Source organism: Pleuronectes platessa, chromosome 21, assembly GCF_947347685.1.
Source record: "Pleuronectes platessa chromosome 21, fPlePla1.1, whole genome shotgun sequence".
In the NCBI taxonomy this organism is placed as follows: domain Eukaryota; kingdom Metazoa; phylum Chordata; class Actinopteri; order Pleuronectiformes; family Pleuronectidae; genus Pleuronectes; species Pleuronectes platessa.
This window is the reverse complement of record NC_070646.1, coordinates 16198783-16218921: the sequence shown is the minus strand read 5'-3', so window position 1 is coordinate 16218921 and position 20139 is coordinate 16198783. Positions and strand designations below refer to the sequence as shown.

General features: G+C 40.1%; 1 protein-coding gene across 1 annotated transcript in view; it reads left to right on the top strand.

The window, feature by feature from the left end:
• Window positions 1–17099, top strand: part of LOC128427306 (myosin heavy chain, fast skeletal muscle) — a 31503-nt gene extending 14404 nt beyond the window's left edge. Inside the window, exons 2-39 of the mRNA XM_053414393.1 lie at window positions 4313–4530; window positions 4758–4901; window positions 5961–6117; window positions 6229–6256; window positions 6351–6465; window positions 6565–6657; window positions 6742–6805; window positions 6888–6986; window positions 7135–7238; window positions 7320–7458; window positions 7644–7762; window positions 8048–8197; window positions 8278–8448; window positions 8538–8844; window positions 8923–8999; window positions 9069–9156; window positions 9247–9364; window positions 9445–9568; window positions 9913–10049; window positions 10173–10428; window positions 10544–10786; window positions 10871–11047; window positions 11129–11274; window positions 11359–11449; window positions 11534–11923; window positions 12004–12130; window positions 12876–12994; window positions 13438–13634; window positions 13727–13910; window positions 14385–14550; window positions 14739–14863; window positions 14960–15268; window positions 15359–15562; window positions 15989–16114; window positions 16271–16441; window positions 16535–16735; window positions 16812–16974; window positions 17059–17099. Of these exons, the coding sequence (XP_053270368.1) occupies window positions 4327–4530; window positions 4758–4901; window positions 5961–6117; window positions 6229–6256; window positions 6351–6465; window positions 6565–6657; window positions 6742–6805; window positions 6888–6986; window positions 7135–7238; window positions 7320–7458; window positions 7644–7762; window positions 8048–8197; window positions 8278–8448; window positions 8538–8844; window positions 8923–8999; window positions 9069–9156; window positions 9247–9364; window positions 9445–9568; window positions 9913–10049; window positions 10173–10428; window positions 10544–10786; window positions 10871–11047; window positions 11129–11274; window positions 11359–11449; window positions 11534–11923; window positions 12004–12130; window positions 12876–12994; window positions 13438–13634; window positions 13727–13910; window positions 14385–14550; window positions 14739–14863; window positions 14960–15268; window positions 15359–15562; window positions 15989–16114; window positions 16271–16441; window positions 16535–16735; window positions 16812–16974; window positions 17059–17099 (5874 nt within the window). The 5' untranslated portion in view covers window positions 4313–4326. The remainder of the gene's footprint in view (window positions 1–4312; window positions 4531–4757; window positions 4902–5960; window positions 6118–6228; window positions 6257–6350; window positions 6466–6564; window positions 6658–6741; window positions 6806–6887; window positions 6987–7134; window positions 7239–7319; window positions 7459–7643; window positions 7763–8047; window positions 8198–8277; window positions 8449–8537; window positions 8845–8922; window positions 9000–9068; window positions 9157–9246; window positions 9365–9444; window positions 9569–9912; window positions 10050–10172; window positions 10429–10543; window positions 10787–10870; window positions 11048–11128; window positions 11275–11358; window positions 11450–11533; window positions 11924–12003; window positions 12131–12875; window positions 12995–13437; window positions 13635–13726; window positions 13911–14384; window positions 14551–14738; window positions 14864–14959; window positions 15269–15358; window positions 15563–15988; window positions 16115–16270; window positions 16442–16534; window positions 16736–16811; window positions 16975–17058) is intronic.
• Window positions 17100–20139: the final 3040 nt, after the last annotated feature.

Here is a 20139-nt window from a genome sequence, read left to right as displayed (position 1 = left end):
ACACACACACAGGTATATTTATAAGTATATTCTCTCACCCCCAGTTTACTGAGTTCATCCTCAAACTCATCAGATCCCACTTCAGACATTGTTCTGAGTCACTTCTTGTTTTAGTTCAGTTTACAGGTAAAAGATCAACAAACAACTCTGTGCGCTCCTGGTAGTGTACAGTTACCATGACGACGGTGCCTGACACGTGACCCAAGGCGGGTTGGTGAACACCCGCCCACCCCTGACTACCTGGCCACTGATTGGTTAGAATTAGGCATACAGAGTGATGGTTAGTTAGAATTAGGGTAAAACCATCCAGATGAGCCAATCAGAGGCAGAAATGATTAATACAATTTTGTACTTTTACTGTTCACTCTAATTGAAAAGCCAAACTTTGGAATTTGAGGTGACGTTTGATTAATTCTGAGTTGTGGTTGTAGTTTTCCAACAGTGACTCTCGAGGGCGCTGTAGTCTACGTTTGACCGGCAAAGAAAAGTACTACTTATTATAATACTCCTGTAGGAAAATCACACAGGGACTTAATGTGGCTCATAGATAGATAGATAGATAGATAGATAGATAGATAGATAGATAGATAGATAGATAATATAAGAATAACAAATGGTCAAAATGAGTAAAGAATAGGTCACACTGCAGAACTACTTTAAAGCTGTTACTGTAAAGAAGTATGTGCTAATGGAGCTATTGACTCTACAAATATTTTAAGCATAAGGTGATTGAAAGACACAGTCAGAGGGTTGAAGCCAAATACAAATACAGATTTAAAGATAGATAACTGAAACTATACAAAGTTATATTGACTAATTTACTAACTTCTAAAATGTAAGTTTCCTCCATGATAAACCTCTACCGCCACAAGCACAGAACATTGACGCTGGTCATGAATGTCGAAAGCAGCAACTCTTTAAATGAAATGTACATATGGGCAGCTGTGGCTCCTCTGGGTGATCCACTTACCAAAGGGTCGGTGGTTAGATTCCAGTCATTCTGCTTGCCGAAGTGTGTTTGGGCAAAATGCTGAACCACAAATTGCCCCTGATGGCTGTGCTGGCAGTGTGTGAGTGAAAGAGAAAGTGCGTCACATAGAGCACATAGCACACGTCTTTATGTGTGTGTGAATGTGTGGATGGCAAAATTGTACTGTAAAGCCTTTTGAGTGGTCATCAAGACTAGAAAGTACCATAATTGAAGACTATATACAGAATATTTACATATCAAATCAGTATTTTGCTTCATTATGTTATTAATGATAATTATTGAATTCTAGCTCAGGCAGCTCCAATTGTTATCAAATGATATCAAAGTGTATCTCTGACGGATAATAGACTGAGTTACTCAAAGTAGCAGCCCTTTATTTAGACAACTTGAACTTGGCTTGACATTAGCGCATAAGCCATGAGATTTTACCATCTGTTCCATTAAAGATTAGAATGAACTCTGTGCAGCCCCCTGCATTCTCTGGGGCTTTCTGAGACTCACAAGGAGGTGATTCTCAAAATGTCTGGAGCGGTCACTGAGTCAATAGAATAGTTTGTCAGTAATTACAAAACAGGCAAATGAAAGGCAGTTTGCTTTGCATCATTATCCCCAAACTGACTCTCGTTGTCCCCTGGAGGACAGTCCCTAAGAATATCTCACTCCTTATTAATTCCCTATAAAGAGGACCACACTTAAGATGGAGGCAGGGTGAGCCACAAGTTCATTAGTTGCTTGTTCATGATTTAGCGCCCCCCTTGTCAGTTTACAGGCACCTAATCTTCCTCTCCTCACACCGACGGCGGCCTCAAGATCTCCATTCACTCAAAGCCAGTGGAGTTGTTTATTTCACTTGGGTGCCCGGCCACCTTGTTTACACCTTGTGACATGTAACATTAGACTGGTCGCCCAGTTAGTCTGAATGTAGATGCGTTTTTATCCACACCAATTGTCACAAAAAAATCATTAAAGATTGTTTTGTACAAATATGCTTATTTGCTTTCTTTCCAAGAATGAGATCAGAAAATAGATATGTCTGTGTGTTAAACATGGAGCTTGAGCCTGTGGATAGAAAGGAAAAACACAAATGTAAAATACATAAATGTTTTTGATGCAATGCTACAGTTAAGTGATACAATGTGCATGTATTATAAACTTAGGTCAAAACAAGCTGCACAGAAATGATGGACAATTTTAAGAAATTGTGATAGCACATAACTTCAGATCAAAGCACTTGGTCACTGTACCCTTACATTTGGACAGAACAGTTCCTCCAGACTTCCAGCTCCAGCTCTGTACTCTGTGTGTCTGATATCAATCTTTTCATTCTCATTTATTCTTTAAATTAACGCCAATATTTACAAAAAGGTTCAGGGGTTAAACCCTAACCCTAAGTTTAATATTATAAAATTCAAGCATTATCTTGAATTAATTCAATTTAATAATTTTCCATATCTATATATGTCAGGTGACATTGTCCTCTGATGTGCCTCACAGTTGATTCTTTGGGAGATGATGGCAGGAGGAAAGAGAGAGCTCCAAATCTCTGACACGACTATTAGCCCACTCTAATCTCTAAAGGAATTTCTATTGAGGGATTCATCAGCTAAGCCTTTATTTATAAGCTTGTCAAAGCAATAGCAAGTTTAGTTTAAAACTGTTAATAAGCCTCAGAGGCGGTGGAATTGTTTATGTTACTTAAATATTGAAATGTGTGCGAACACTCAATGTTAACCATCCAAGATAAAAGAAAAGATGAAGTGACTCAGATTGAATTCAAAACCTTTGTCATGACACACAAGGAGCAGTTTTGTTTTAAAGTGATCATAATCATGCCAGACAAAATATTGTTCATTTAGTGAAAAACTCGTAACATTTCAAATCATATCTGAAGTATCATACCCTATACACGTATATGTAATAGCTTAATACGACTAGATGAAAAGATTTACATCACTTTCATCAATATAGGGCTGTATCATGGACTCTAATGTTGAGTCTCCATTTTCCCCACTATCCAGAAACAAAGTCAAAATATCATTGATACAAACAATGCCTTCTTGTGATAAATCATTTGGAGCTAGGTTGGATCAGGGGATGGAGCTAACTGATAAAAACTAATCTTACCAGAAAAATGAAGACACATCAAAGTGATAGGAACTACCAGAAATGACAGAAACCATCTTTGAGAAAAATATATTTGATGTGTTCTTTGACTTTTGAGTTTGGTCATTGTCGTATCCACTAACATGGATGAGGTAAGCTTTACATTACATTACATTACATTTCATTTGGCTGACACTTTTATCCAAAGCGACTTAAAATTAGTGAATTTAAAATCTATAAGGGGCCAGTATAGGGGTTCAATCTCTTGCCCAAGGACACTTCAGCATAAAGATGGGGAAGACTGGAACCACCGACGACCACTCTACCCCACAACATCAATAAAATTAATTTATTCACACATTTGACTTCATTAGATAAGTATACCAAATTTAGTTTTTAACACTTGTTGAAAGAGTTTCATGATTTTATTCTACAGTACAAATCATGACTCAAATATGTTCAGCATCGAGTCATACGAAGCTAAGTTGAACATAGCCCCTGGCTCTTAGCTCTTTAACGTGAGCAGGTTCGGATTTTCTCACACTTGGAAAGACAGCAAATTTGTTTAAACTTTAAATAGCTGAACACAGCGCCTTGGACAACTGCAGGGCTTAAATGGATGATATCATTTATGCTCTTCAAACACGGGGATGTACATTTTAAATCTCCCAAAGACGATCAAGATGCTAAACAAACAGCATGTCGGTCTCTGCACGCCTGGGACGTTTAAGCTGTGAGCGCTGTATCTCTGGCAGAGGTCACCCTCCCTTGGAATTCATTATTTTCTTGAGCTGCAGTTGCTGCCCGCCACAGATTTATAACAAAAGCTCAGGGACATCTCCATGATATCACATGTCAGAATAATCATGCTAATCAGGCTTCTCTCCACCCACATTCATTAGAAGCTTTGACCTAAATATAGGGGTTTGCTGTCTCTCCTGATGCATCAAGAGGGACCTTATAAAAGCAGTAAGTGTCAAAGCTGTCCACATTTTTCAGCAGGGTCTTCTGCTGGTGTCGGTATTGTCCTGTACCATTGTTGTGTGGGGCTGTGAAATACACAGACTCCCCTTGTGGGCATTCCATCTTTGTTCTGATACGGGTGTCTCCAGGTGGAGGAACCAAAAGCAGATCTTCTGTGGCTGACGGAGGTAAGTGTTCAGATCTATCAGAAAGAGTAATGTAAGATCAGTCTTCTAACCTTTCAGTCCTCCCTAGGGTGCACTCCAGAGATGAGTTCGGATGCTGAGATGAGTGTGTTTGGGGAGGCTGCCCCGTACCTGAGGAGGCCGGAACGGGAGAGAATCGAAGCCCAGAACAGGCCCTTCGATGCCAAAACTGCCGTGTATGTAGTGGATCCAAAGGAGCTGTTTGTCAAAGGCATTCTGCAAATCAAGGACGGTAGCAACGCAACTGTTAAAACCGACACAGGAAAGGTATGTAATGGTGAATGAGGCTTTTTTTTTTTTTTTGTATAAAGTTTGTTTTTAGGCCATATTACAAATTATTATCTAAGCATGTCCCTTCAGAGCCTTATTTACACAAAATAAAGTATATATGAGCTTTACTTACAGTTTTACGATACCTCATTCCATAAACTGGCACACTCTGGATTATTGAATTATTTCCCTGATGAAGAGCACGTCGCTCCTCACCCTCACAGGTTGTTACAGTGAAGGATGATGAAGTCTTCCCCATGAACCCGCCCAAGTTCGACAAGATTGAGGACATGGCCATGATGACCCACCTCAACGAGGCCGCGGTGCTGTTTAACCTCAAAGAGCGTTACGCAGCATGGATGATCTATGTGAGTCACACAACATTCAGCTGCTGACGGTCACTGGTCACACGATACAATGTGGAGCTCGACAGAGACCGAGTAGAGCAGCATCAGAGCTGGAACATGTTCGTAATGTATGGTACTGGAGATGCATAATCTGGACTGCCAGAGTGGAAAAACATCAAGGTTAAGATTCAAGATATCATTCCATGTAACTTATAAAACTGGGAAATGTTATACATCCTAGTAAGCACTGAAAAGGTAATACGTTTGTTCAAATATGTCTATCATACAATTTTTAAGAATCTATTTTAAAAGTGGAATATTTGAAATTTTAACTAGTACCGCTTCATAGCACTTTTCTATGTGTTTGTGTTATTTTTTTTACTGGGCTCTCTCATTTGACGTGATTTAGTCATGTCTGAATCAAGTGGTGATGATGAAGTCACCGGAGCAGCCTCGATCAAATCTGATCAAGGAAAAATCTGTGATCTTAAAGAATTGAATGCAGGAAACAGAATTTTGAATCTGAAGCCTGCTTACCTTGGTTGTACAGTTAATAATGCTAGTAGTGAATTGCTATTAAATGTTTTGAAGTAAAAGTGAAAAATACCCCAAATAAAGCTACTTAAGTAAAGTACGGTTACATGAAAAATGTACTTAAGTACAGTTACTAAGTAAATACACTTTGTTGCATCTCACCTCTGTTGCAAACTGCTACGTCAATTTATTATTATTATTAGTAGTAGTAGTAATAGTAGTAGTAGTAGCAGTAGTAGTAGTAGTAGTAGTAGTATTGCTTATTGCATAAGCATATGTATGTATATCTTTGTGAATATATAAAAAAGTTTTACTGCCAAACTGGTCTCATTCTGAATAATCAGAAAAAGCAATAGCCATCAGTTTTGAATACTTTGTCTTCAAATACCAATATGACTTTGTTTGGGACATAACTCACTTAAAGACATGAAGTTATCATTTGATAATTCGCATGAGAAAATTCACATATTTTACATTTTGCTGTAAGTTGTCTAGACACATTTTGGCTTTTAAATCAACGAATCCTGTGTGTTTGTTTGATTGTAGACCTACTCAGGCCTCTTCTGTGTCACTGTGAACCCTTATAAGTGGCTCCCGGTGTACAACCAAGAAGTGGTGGTGAACTACAGGGGCAAAAAGCGCCAGGAGGCTCCACCACACATCTTCTCCATCTCTGACAACGCCTACCAGTTCATGCTCACTGGTAATCTCAAATAATAAAAAAACTATCAACGTTGTATTCAGTTTTCTAATGGATTATGATGCTAAACTTGAATTCTTTATAATATTACCGTGGTGTTTTTTGTTTTTCTAGACAGAGAAAACCAGTCCATCCTCATCACGTAAGCTAAAGCTGCATATAGATGCAACTGCTAGAACCTATCTTTGACACTTATTACTAAAGAGGAAATTATCTGACGTGTATTTTTTCCGTAGCGGAGAATCCGGTGCAGGAAAGACTGTAAACACCAAACGTGTCATCCAGTACTTTGCGACAATCGCAGTGTCTGGGGACAGGAAAAAAGATGTTAGTGTCTCTGGAAAATTTCAGGTGAGACAATGTTTTTCTTTCAATGACGCAACATGATCAACCACTAATTATAATTGCCAGCATTTATTGCATCTTATTTTCTTCTTCCGGCTGCTGTAGGGCAATCTGGAGGACCAGATCATCTCTGCTAACCCACTGCTAGAGGCTTTTGGAAATGCCAAAACTGTCAGGAATGACAACTCTTCACGTTTTGTGAGTACGAAGATAGAATGTTTGTTAATGCTCATACCTTATTTTCACATTTTTAGACTTATACATTAACTTTTTCCCTTTCAGGGCAAATTCATCAGAATCCACTTTGGAACCACAGGAAAACTGTCTTCCGCAGACATTGAAACTTGTGAGCTAGATAACAGTGAAGATTTACACAGTGTTTTGTTGTGAGAGTCCTGTGCTTAAGTGAGTCTTGCTTCTCTTGGTAGATTTGTTGGAAAAATCAAGAGTAACGTTCCAGCTGTCTTCAGAGAGGAGTTACCATATTTTCTACCAGATCATGTCCAACAAAAAGCCTGAGCTCATAGGTAACAGTTTTAGCAAATGTCTTGTTTATCTGCATTATATCAAATCTTTTAAAATTCAAATTTCTTTTTTTGGGGGGTGGGGGGATTTTCTATTTACAGTGTGTGTCTATATTGCATGATTCATGCATGTCTTTCATTTCCCATCCAGAGACTCTGCTCATCACCACCAACCCCTACGACTTCCCGTTTGTCAGCCAGGGGGAGATCAGTGTGGCCAGTATCAATGACAGTGATGAACTAATGGCCACTGATGTAAGTCACATTTAAAATAGATTTTTTCCCCGTCACTGCTAACATGAAACATACAGTGCATCTTCACCGATGTGCTTTCAGAGCGCTATCGACACCCTCGGCTTCACTGGAGAGGAGAGGATTGGCATCTACAAGCTAACAGGTGCTGTGATGCATTATGGGAATATGAAGTTCAAGCAGAAGCAGAGAGAGGAGCAGGCAGAGCCAGATGGAACAGAGGGTAATTGTTACATAGAATTTATGCCATCAACATTTGATTTATTTTTTTCCCTCTTACGGCAATCATCTTTTTTAAATGTTTGGTATATGTATAACTAATTTGATAGTATTCTACATTTTACTCAACTTACCTTTTAACATACTCTGCTTTGTATTTCTATTATTTTATGTTTTTTCTTCAAACAGTGGCTGACAAATCAGCTTACCTGATGGGACTGAACTCTGCCGACCTGCTGAAAGCACTGTGTTACCCTAGAGTGAAGGTTGGGAATGAGTATGTGACCAAAGGGCAAACTGTTCAGCAGGTAGGTCCGTTGATTTCATATCACTCCATTTAATAGTTTATGTCATGCACCTCAAAAATCATATTAGGGCTAATACTGTGGAGTTGAGGTTAAAAAATACTTGCAGCACCAATCAATATTCATTTACATGTGATTAGCTCAACTTAAAGGGTATTTTTATACCTGCTGCATGCGTACATGTAAAATGAAATGAAGTTGTACAATATCACACATCATATCTTATATTGTTTAGAGGTTTTATTTCCAAAATGTGTTGTAATCTTACTGGAGCATGCCATTGTGCAGGTCTACAACTCCATTGGTGCTTTGGCCAAATCGGTGTATGAGAAGATGTTTCTGTGGATGGTCTTTCGCATTAATCAGATGCTCGACACCAAGCAACCCAGACAGTTCTTTATAGGAGTCCTGGACATTGCTGGGTTTGAAATATTTGATGTAAGTTGGCGCTGACTAGTGCATTCACTGGAAATCATGACCAATAATGGTGATTACACTCAAAAGGGTTTGTTTTTCAGTACAACAGTCTGGAACAGCTTTGTATCAATTTCACCAATGAAAAACTGCAACAGTTTTTCAACCATCACATGTTCGTGCTGGAGCAAGAGGAGTATAAGAAAGAGGGCATCGAATGGGAGTTCATTGACTTTGGGATGGACCTGGCTGCTTGTATAGAGCTTATTGAAAAGGTTTGACTTATTCAGACATAATATTACGGAAAAAAATTGATAATACCTAATGTTTTTGTTGAAATTTTTTTTTGTACCACTTTCAACAGCCAATGGGCATCTTTTCCATCCTTGAAGAGGAGTGTATGTTTCCCAAGGCATCAGACACCACCTTCAAAAACAAGCTGTATGACCAACATCTTGGGAAATCAGGCAACTTCCAGAAGCCCAAGCCTGTCAAAGGCAGGGCTGAGGCTACCTTCTCCCTGGTGCACTACGCTGGCACTGTGGACTACAGTATCACAGGCTGGCTAGACAAGAACAAGGACCCACTGAATGAGACTGTAGTCCAGCTGTACCAGAAAGCCGGCCTCAAACTATTAGCGTTCCTCTATTCTACTTACTCCTCAGTAGATGGTAAATCTGTTAAAATTTTTAACCTTTATTCCTTTTCAGAGTAGAATTTGAGCCAATTATAAAACCTTTGTTTTTTAGAAAACGTTGGTGGAATTGCCAAGAAAGCAGCAAAGAAGAAGGGCTCTTCCTTCCAGACTGTGTCAGCCCTCTTCAGGGTAACTCCAAACTAAAATAATATTAGGTGGTGATGATTGTGAAATAATGACGATAATAATCCCTTACAGGAGAACCTTGGAAAGCTGATGACAAATCTCAGGTGCACCCATCCTCACTTTGTCCGCTGTCTGATTCCAAATGAAACTAAAACTCCAGGTATTTCCCCTAATGCTACAAGCACTCCTTATAAGACATACCTAGATTATCAGGCAGCTTGATTATGGCATTGCTTTGGCTGACTTTAAGGTATTATGGAACACCATCTGGTTATCCATCAACTGCGATGTAATGGAGTGCTGGAAGGAATCAGAATCTGCAGGAAGGGCTTCCCCAGTAGAATTCTGTATGGGGATTTCAAGCAAAGGTAAACAAAAAAGCAAAGACGAGAGAAATTTGCGAGAAATCAGTTAATAACTTTTGTTTCATGACAACTTTTCATTGTAGGTACAAAGTGCTAAATGCTAGTGTGATTCCTGAGGGACAATTCATTGACAACAAGAAAGCTGCTGAAAAGCTCCTGGGGTCTATTGATGTGGATCACAACCAGTATAAGTTTGGGTATACCAAGGTAAGTTAGTCTTAGTGGGACGAAAGGCCTCAGTATATGTCAAACAGAGAACATGTTGGAACATCTATCAGCATAGTAGGGTTATTTTGATGTCAAGCTTTGTAACTGTAGGTCTTGAGGTGAGAGAGTGGGCAGAGTTTAAGGGAAGGGGGCAGCCACGGAAAGCTAAGAGGTTATGCTCTTTGCTGTGGCTTCTAGTCTAGCTATTTAGAACTGGTATTAACATCATACCTTATTGTAAGCATATTGAAAATGTTACATTAAAAAAGAGTTAAGAGTTAGAGATTTGTTGATTTGTGGTACACTAACAGTAACGGTAATGAAAATTCTTTTTTTTTCTGCAGGTGTTCTTCAAAGCAGGACTCTTGGGTTTACTAGAAGAAATGAGGGATGAAAAACTGGCCTCCCTCATTACCATTACTCAAGCCTTGTGTCGTGGTTTCCTCAGAAGGAGGGAGCTTGGGAACAGGATGGAGAGTAGGTAATAACAATTATGGTATATAATCACAGATACTCAGTTTCATTGACAACAAAGATTGTCGAACATACTGCAGTTTGCTGAAACATGATGAACCCAATAACTACAAACTCCATCACTTTGCAGAGAAGCCATTTACATTATCCAGTACAACATTCGCTCTTTCATGAATGTAAAACACTGGCCATGGATGAAGCTTTACTTCAAGATCAAACCACTCTTGAGGAGTGCTGAGACTGAGAAGGAGATGGCCATCATGAAAGTGGAGTTTGCCAAGTGCAAGGAGGACTTAGCCAAAGCTGAGGCCAAGAAGAAGGACCTGGAAGCCAAAATGGTTTCCCTGCTTCAGGAGAAGAATGACTTGAGTCTGCATATTCAATCTGTGAGTTGTTGCAAAACATACAGCAAAGTCACACTGACTGCATGTGTTAAAGTAAGTCATATGTAAGAAGAGCTGCATGCTACAAAAATGTATATTGCGTACTTTTATTGAATAGGAAAGTGAGAGCCTGGCAGATGCAGAAGAAAGGTGTGAAGGACTGATAAAGAACAAGATCTTGCTGGAGACCAAAACCAAAGAACTCAGTGAGAGACTAGAGGACGAGGAGGAGGTGAATGCTGAGCTGACTGCCAAGAAGAGGAAGCTGGAGGATGAGTGCTCTGAGCTGAAGAAAGACATTGATGACTTGGAACTCACCTTGGCTAAAGTAGAGAAGGAAAAACATGCCACTGAAAACAAGGTACTATTTGTACCATTCGGACAATCATCTGACTGTCAAACTGAACACATTTACTAATACATTTACTTCTTTTTATGCATTCAGGTGAAGAATCTGACTGAAGAAATGTCCTCTCTTGATGATACCATCGCCAAATTATCCAAAGAGAAGTTGGCGCTTCAGGAAGCTCATCAGCAGACACTGGATGACCTGCAAGCAGAGGAAGACAAAGTCAACTCTCTGACTAAAGCTAAGATCAAGCTGGAGCAACAAGTTGATGATGTAGGTCTAAGGCCATGTAGACTTTGGAAATCAATGCATATGTGGCTTGAGCATTTTGCTGAAAAAGTTTGCATGTGTTAGCTTGAGGGCTCTCTGGAACAAGAGAAGAAGGTCCGGATGGATGTCGAGAGGGCCAAAAGGAAGCTCGAAGGGGATCTTAAACTTGCCCAGGAATCCATAATGGATCTGGAAAATAACAAACAACAGCTGGAGGAACACCTCAAAAAGTATGCACGGGCGCATCAGTGCTAAAAATAATGTTATATACTTAACATCTCCTCTAAACATATGATATGATTTTTGTCTAACAGGAAAGACTTTGAATTCAGCCAACTTGTTGCCAAAATTGAGGATGAGCAGAGTGTGGCTGTACAATCTCAAAAGAGGATCAAGGAACTTCAGGTAGTTGAAGAAAAAGAAATGCAAAAATTGAAATACCATAAAGTCAAAGGATGACATTTTGATTATTTTGGGTGGTTTACCTAGGCTCGCATTGAAGAGCTGGAAGAGGAGATTGAAGGTGAACGTGCAGCCAGAGTAAAAGTAGAAAAGCAAAGGGCTGTTTTTTCCAGGGAGCTGGAGGAGATCAGTGAGCGGCTGGAGGAGGCCGGAGGAGCCACCGCTGCTCAGATAGAGATGAACAAGAAGCGAGAGACCGAGTTTCAGAAACTGAGACGGGACCTTGAGGAGTCAACACTGCACCATGAGGCCACTGCTGCCGCTCTGAGGAAGAAACATGCTGACAGCATGGCTGAGCTGGGAGAGCAAATTGACACCCTGCAGAGAGTGAAGCAGAAGCTGGAGAAGGAGAAGAGTGAGTACAAGATGGAGATTGACGACCTGTCCAGCAGCATGGAGGTCATGGTCAAGGCTAAGGTAAGCTCCACCAGTATAGTAAGTGGGTGTAGTGAAAATGACATGCTAAACAGTTTAATTTATTTTCTTAATGATATCAGACTAATTATGAGAAGCTGTGCCACTCTTTGGAGGACCAACTGAGTGACTACAAGACGAAACATGATGAGAACACTCGTCTGATCACTGAACTTAATACTCAAATGGCAAGACTTCAGAATGAAAATGGTAAGCACCTGTGGACTGCAAATTATCAGAATCAGAATCAGAAGGTATTTATTGCCAAGTAAGTTTACAACTAAAAGGAATTTGCTCTGGTTATTGGTCCATGCAATGAACATAGAAACATAAAAAGACAATAAATACAACACACATAAGAAAAGCAATAAAAAGAAACAATATATATTTATTCACTATTTACTTCTTATTTACTCACTTTTTCTAATATTTATACAAAGTAACATTTATTTAGACATAAACATATCTAAATAAAAATATATAAAAGATAAAAGATATAAAAAGTGAAGTAAAAAGTGAAATGCAAAATGCAAAACAGTGTCAGATTGCAATATGCAATGTAATGCAGTATAATATAATATAATATAATATGTTAATTTAACACATCCTTGAGGTGTAGGGGCGGAATAAAAGTCAGAGTCAGGTGGGGGTCCCGGACCTTGTTGATAAGGCCAACTGCAGCCGGGAAGAAGCTGGTCTTGTGGCGGGCGGTTTTGGTCCTGATGGACCGCAGCCTCCTGCCCGAGGGAAGAACCTCAAAGAGTTTGTGACCCGAGTGGGAACGATCAGCCACAATCTTACCTGCACGCCTCAGGGTCCTAGAGGCAAACAGGTCCTGTAGAGATGGCAGATTGCAGCCGATCACCTTCTTAGCAGAACGGATGATATTGAACACACTTATAAAGACCAACACTTGTCTCTTTTCCAATTTTTCTATCTAACATCTCTTAATCAGGTGAGTTCTCTCGTCTTCTTGAGGAGAAAGAGGCGATACTCTCTCAGATGTCCAGGGCTAAGCTTGCCTTCACTCAGCAAATTGAGGAACTGAAAAGGCAGGGTGAAGAAGAAACAAAGGTGTGTTGCAGTACTGCACTCAGTGTTACATTAATGATCTGTGAAGGTCAGTAGGCTAACTGGTTAGCTGGAGCCTTTGCTTATTCCATCTTGGAATCTCTGCTAGGTTTTCAACTTGTTCTGGCTGCCTTAAAATGCATACATCTTTGAAGCCTTTTCTTTTAAATTTGTAAATAGGCCTTTAAAGCCAGCACTAGCAGAACATTGGCTGTCCCTCTAGCAGTACCTACAGCAAAGCCTATCTCCTTTATTTGATCAGTATACAACAGAAATGACAAGTTGTGGAAGTTACAAACTGGAACTATCTCTCTCTGCCAAAACACTGCTAGTTGTTTCTCTCCCTGCTTCATGTATATCCACAGCTAAGCCAACTGCCTTCTGGCTCTAGCTTCATATTTCACATATACAGATGTAGAATTTTTTCATATATGCCTTTCTTTTAGGCTAAAAATGCCTTTGCCCATGCCCTGCAATCTGCACGTCACGACTGCGATCTGCTCAGAGAGCAGTTCGAGGAGGAGCAGGAGGCCAAGGCCGAGCTGCAGAGAGCAATGTCCAAGGCAAACAGTGAGATTGCCCAGTGGAGAACCAAATACGAGACTGATGCCATCCAGCGCAATGATGAGCTGGAAGAGGCTAAGTGAGAGTTGTTCTAATAATGTAAAAATACCTGAGATATTTAAAATGCAATATGTGACAACTATTAACGGTATTTCAATTAATGATTTGCAGGAAAAAGCTTGCTCAACGTTTGCAGGAGGCTGAGGAGGGCATCGAGGCTGTGAACGCCAAGTGCTCGTCTTTGGAGAAGACGAAGCAGAGGCTGCAGGGAGAGGTGGAGGACCTGATGATCGATGTGGAAAGGGCAAATGCTCAAGCAGCTGTCTTGGATAAAAAGCAGAGAAGTTTTGATAAGGTAACAAAGGCATGTAAATTAATTATGCCAAATTCTTAAAGGTTCAGTGTGTACGATTTAGATGAAAGGGATCTATTGACAGGAACTGAATGTAAAACAATCCTAGTGATGCTTTCACTAGTGTGTTTCATCCGAATTGTAAAATTTATATTGTACCCTAGAATGGACCTTTTATAATTTATTACATTGTATTTGTATCATCAGGAGCGAGTCCTCTCTCTATAGAACCCCTTTGGATTTTACAGTCATCCAAATGTACCCCCGAGGTGAGGGGTTTTCAGCTGCAACATGACACTTCAACACTAGATGTCACTAAATTCTACACACTGAACCTTTAAATTGTGGTCAACACATATTTAGTTTAAACAGCCATTTAAGTTTGCTATTTTAAACACTTGTCATGAGGTAGGTCAGAGAAAAACTAAAAGGGACCATTGTTATCCAAACCAATATATAATTTTTCCTCTTCCTTAGATTCTGTCTGAGTGGAAGCAGAAGTATGAGGAGTGTCAGGCAGAGCTCGACGGATCACAGAAGGAGTCTCGCTCCCTCAGCACTGAGCTCTTCAAGATTAAGAACTCTTACGAGGAAGCTTTGGAGCACCTTGATGTTCTCAAACGAGATAATAAAAACCTGCAACGTGTGTATATTACTACAAAATACTATAACGCTATTTTCTTAAGGTTTAACCTTCATATCCTACACATTTTTTTAAAAATAAATCTGATTGTAATTAATAAACACCAATAGTGCCTACGGGGATTTTGTAGGGGTATTTTCATTAAACAAATATAATACATGTTAAGAAAATAAATATTGTATTTTTAGAGGAAATCTTGGATCTGACTGAACAACTTGGAGAAAATGGCAAAGCCATCCACGAGATTGAGAAGACTATGAAACAAGCGGAAAATGAGAAGACAGAGATCCAGAATGCTCTGGAAGAGGCTGAAGTAAGTCTATGTGATATTTAAAAAAATGAATACTTCCTGAAATATGAAAAAAAAATTTAGATTTTTCCTTATTATTTATCTTAATCTAAACCCCAGGCCTCTCTGGAGCATGAGGAATCCAAAATCCTCCGCGTCCAGCTGGAGCTCACTCAAGTCAAAGGAGAGGTCGATCGCAGGCTGGCTGAGAAGGATGAGGAGCTGGAGCAGATGAAACGCAACCACCAGCGCATTGTGGAAACCATGCAGTCTGCCTTGGATGCTGAGACACGCGGCAGGAATGATGCCATGAGAGTCCGGAAGAAGATGGAGACTGATCTCAATGAGATGGAGATCCAGCTGAGCCACTCCAATCGGCAGGCTGCTGAAGCCCAAAAGCAGCTGAGGAATATGCAGGCCCACCTTAAAGTGAAATATTGCTCAACACCATTCTCCAGAATAACTTTTAAACCCATTTTGGATAGATTATAGAACTTTTATCATTATTTCTCCATGCAGGAACAAACCCTTCACCTTGATGAGGCCCTGCACAGCCAGGAGGACCTGAAGGAGCAGGTGGCCATGGTGGAGCGCAGGAGCAGCCTTTTGCAGGCAGAGGTGGAGGAGCTCACTGCTGCGCTGGAACAGGCGGAACGAGGCCGCAAATTAGCTGAACAGGAACTCACTGATGCCGCCGAAAGAGTTGGGCTGCTGCACTCTCAGGTGAGCCTCTTTTCCAGAATCATGTTTCTAGCATTCAGCTGTTAAAGAGTCAGATACAATTCTCAGGAAATGGTGGAGACCAAAAGATGAGCTAAAAGCGAATCTGTTATCCAGAACAAGGGTGTGTAATATTTTGATTGTTTTGGTCTAATAGTTGCAATGAAGGAGCAGTGTTGTTTTGACATTGAATGATAGTATCTCTTCTCACTGAAAAAAAATGAGGAGATTAAGACTATGATAGTGGAATAGGGAGATTTTTTGTGCAAGTTGCAGATCTTTTTATTTGCAGTGAGCTACATATACAGTTGAGTTATTTCAACTTTACAACTTTATATCATCTGTGCTCTTCTGTTAGAGGCATAACTGCAAACTGTGGGTATATGTTAATTTTATTCCATCAGTTTCTTGTCTGTCATTTATCTGCAGAGCACCAGTCTTCTAAACTCGAAGAGAAAGCTGGAGGCAGATGTGAGCCAGCTGCAGGGTGAGGTGGAGGATGCAATCCAAGAGGCCCGCAATGCAGAGGAAAAAGCTAAGAAAGCCATCACTGATGTAAATATCAAAAGTTTTCACTTTAATTATGTTCAGCAATTAGAATTCCAAATGGTGTGATTAAAAACTTTGAGAAAAGGCAATCATCAAGCGGCCTTCAGTAGTTCAAGCTCTGTTGTTTTGAAACAAACTCTGAATTACACACAATGGATGTAGGCATCCATGATGGCAGAGGAGCTGAAGAAAGAGCAAGACACGAGCAGCCACCTGGAGAGGATGAGGAAGAACCTGGAGGTGTCTGTGAAGGATCTGCAGCACCGTCTGGATGAGGCTGAGAGCTTGGCTTTGAAGGGGGGCAAGAAGCAGCTCCAGAAACTGGAAACTCGGGTATCACACTCATTCATGTGAGATTTCGGTAGCGTCATTTAAACAATAAGTGCAGCTGATGTCGGGTGTCGGGTGTCTTGATTTCTCTTGTAGATGCGTGAACTGGAGGGTGAAGTAGAGATCGAGCAGAAAAGAGCCTCGGAGGCCATCAAGGGAATCCGTAAATACGAGAGGAGAGTCAAGGAGCTCACTTACCAGACTGAAGAGGACAAGAAGACCGGTTTGAGACTTCAGGACCTGGTGGACAAGCTGCAACTCAAAGTCAAGGCATACAAGCGGCACAATGAGGAAGCTGTAAGACCTTCGCAACAAATAAAAACGTTTTTTTATCATGTTTATACCTGAGCTTATCGTGTTGTTGTTCCTACAGGAGGAGCAGGCCAACATTTATCTTGCTAAGCTAAGGAAGGTGCAGCATGAGCTGGAGGAGGCGCAGGAGCGAGCAGACATCGCTGAGTCCCAGGTCAACAAGATGAGAACCAAGAGCCGAGACTTTGCAAAGGTAACTATCAACATGAGATTACTAAAGTTTGGTTTGTTTCAGTTTGATCATTGTATCAAAAATGATCAATAATCTGACCTGTCCAGGGTGCATACCACCTCTCACTCGATGTCAGTTGGGATTGGCTCAAGCTGCCCCATGATTCTCAAAGGTTAAGCGATATAGATAATGGTTGGATGGACAAATTATTGTCTCAGAGCACATGTGACAGCTTTCACATAGGCGGGAACACTTGTATATCAGTGGTTGCAGAGGTTATGGTTCAGACAAACACTGAACCTATGAGGACTGATTGAAACAATGACATAACAGGATCAAGTTTTTAATTTTAAAATATCTATCTAGAATTGACTAGATCTGCACCCAATTGCATAAACTCATAAATATTTGTCCCCATTACATGTCTGTATGTTTGAAAAAAAAGTGGAGAAAGAATACGCACCAAAATGTAACCTTTTCTTCCCTGACCCGTCTCGATTCCTTCAACCAAGTTAAGTGATAATCCGTCCATAGGTTTTAGGGTTAAGGTTAGGGTTAGGGGTTTGACATCTAATTGGTCACAATAGATAGTTACAAATATTTTTTTCCTTTCTTTTCCTTCCTCTATCTCCTTCTCAGGCTGGTGAATCTGAGTAGACCCGGCAGTGATGGCACGTTCTCAAGTTGCAAGTGCTTATGTAGAGAGGCTCAGTAAAGTTAACAAGCCTCATTGTTTTGCAGTGAAACTGTAGCAGAATAAAGTTGTGTGAAGCAGATGCTTTGTCTGTTTTTTTTCCTGCAATCTAATGACGTCTAACGACAGCCTCGGAAATCTTGTTGGCATTTTCCAGCTGCCCACACAATAATCAGTCCGTATCCACGTCTGTCTGATATCAACACGAATGAGTGGAAACTTTCGTCATGGCCCTTGCTGTATTAGCAGACTACTCTAAGCTTTGTAGTGCTAATTAGCTTTGTGATTCGTCTAAATCCCCCTCAGTGTGTCCAGTTAGCCTCAGATTTGAGCAACTGTTTGCAGAGATCAGGGCAGATCCCAGCGGAACGCCTAGTGACATTTGCAACCTGCGTTAAAATAGCCCTCCTCTCCACTGTAACTCATATACACGGTACCTAATGTCAGAATTAGAGCTGTGGATTAACCGTGATTGCCTCAGTTTAATCAGAAGAACAACATTGACCAATGATTATGTACAGTATTTAGACCCGTCACTCCTCCCTTGGATCTGTTTGTTTTGCACATCGGACAGGGATTCTGCGCTGCTTTGTTTTGTTGCTCTGTTATTTCTTTCGCCAGGGACTTTAAACCCTCATTGTAACAGGAACCTCAAGTGTCTGAGACCCAGATTAGAAGTTAACGCCTGACATTGAAATAAATACTCATCAGCATGTCTTCCATCCTCACAGCTATGCAGAGTTTTGATTGGCAACATGACAATGTTTAAGTTGAGTTTCCCTAATCATGTGAAAAAATGTCACTAAATATGGCATGTGTCACATTATTTCTCTGCCTGTGTCTTTTTAGTGTCTCCTAATCCAGTGGCTCTTACCAGTAAGACATTAAAGACTCAATGTTAGTTTAATCCAGCCTGAGATTTGTCTCAGTGCCGTCAGTATTCTGATATCATGTAGATTGCTACAGTCTCTACAGCTAGAGGGCTCCCTCGAACAAGACATGACGTGTGGAGGAAGAAAGCCTCAGTATTAAGTCACCAGCATTCTGTACTGGTGACACCATAGCTCCAGAGAAGCAGTTCTTGTTCAGGTTGTTTCACAGTATTTTATAGACAGCCGTGACAACTGAGAGACGCATTAATGGACAAGGAGGCCCAGGTCAAAGATCACAGTGGGCCCCTTTGAATTCCCAAGTTCTTTCAACTCTGCACGTATGTGTAGAAGTTATTTATTAGTAATTCAATTGCGCTGACATTATTATAGTATCACTTTTAGAAACCCTGCGGCTGTAAATTAAAAAGTGTCTTAATGGTCTGTATTTATACAACGCATCACTAGTCTTGAATTGACCACTCTATACCATACAGTTCTGTTTTACATGCACACATTCATACAGTTCATCTATGTGCAACACTTTGTCTATCATTACTCAAACGGGATGACTGGGATCAAACTGCAAACCTTCTGGTTGGTGGACGACCCACTCTTCCCCCTGAGCCACAGCCGCCCTACAAGCTGTTAAAAGCAGTGTATTTATTCATCAAGCAAATGTGAAATAGTGTCGGTGTCCACTTGAGAAGGTTAACCTTAATATTCTACTCTAATTTTTTTATGTTTTCGTTTCCACCAATTGTTGAGCATTGCCTCTGTATTTTCAGCCACTAAATGTAATGTCTTTTTACCATCAGCTGTAACTAACAAGTTTGATGTGGTGACAATTCTCTGCCACTACACTTTTAATCTCAATTTGCAGCTTCAAGTAATTAATATAACTCTTAAAAAATATTCACTTCAAAAACATCCTCAAACCAATTACAAGAATGTAATTGTTAACATGTTACAATTATGTTATTGAGATTATTTGTCAATACACCAGCTGAGGTGATTTGGTCCCCTATTATCATCTTTTTCTTCTTTTCTTCTTCTTTCATCTAAAGAAAAAATATATTTGAAAATGACAGTGTATGAGTCTCAATAAAATATATAAATAAAAAATCATACAAATATGTATAACTAATCAATCATTAGTTAAGGAGCAATAATGAAAAGCTTTTCTGACTGAAGGACAGATGTATTACATTACAAATTGTTTAATTCTACTATTGAAGCATCTACAGTCACATATGACTCACACGTACATGTTGTGTTAACACTTGAATATTCCTGATGATGATGCTACACACAATATAGCCATAGGCTTCCATTCTATGCCTTGTTAGCTGTCAATGCAATAATAAAAGGAAAGTTGTGAAATAATTTCCACAACCACATGAACATTTACCATTTCACCAGTATTTGCATTAATGTAATTTGATTGGCTCGACTATCTCTTTAGGAGCAATTTGATTGGTTTGTGTCTGGACCGCCACTTAAAAAGATCCAAACAGCGCAAGCAAAGCAAAGCAGAGGAACAACAATCCAATTTGGCATCATGTGACATCACCACATTCCATTACAGCCTCCAATGTGAGTGCTGCGTTACCATGTGGCCCTTCTCATTACAAAGCTGATGGAGAGTCTCTCC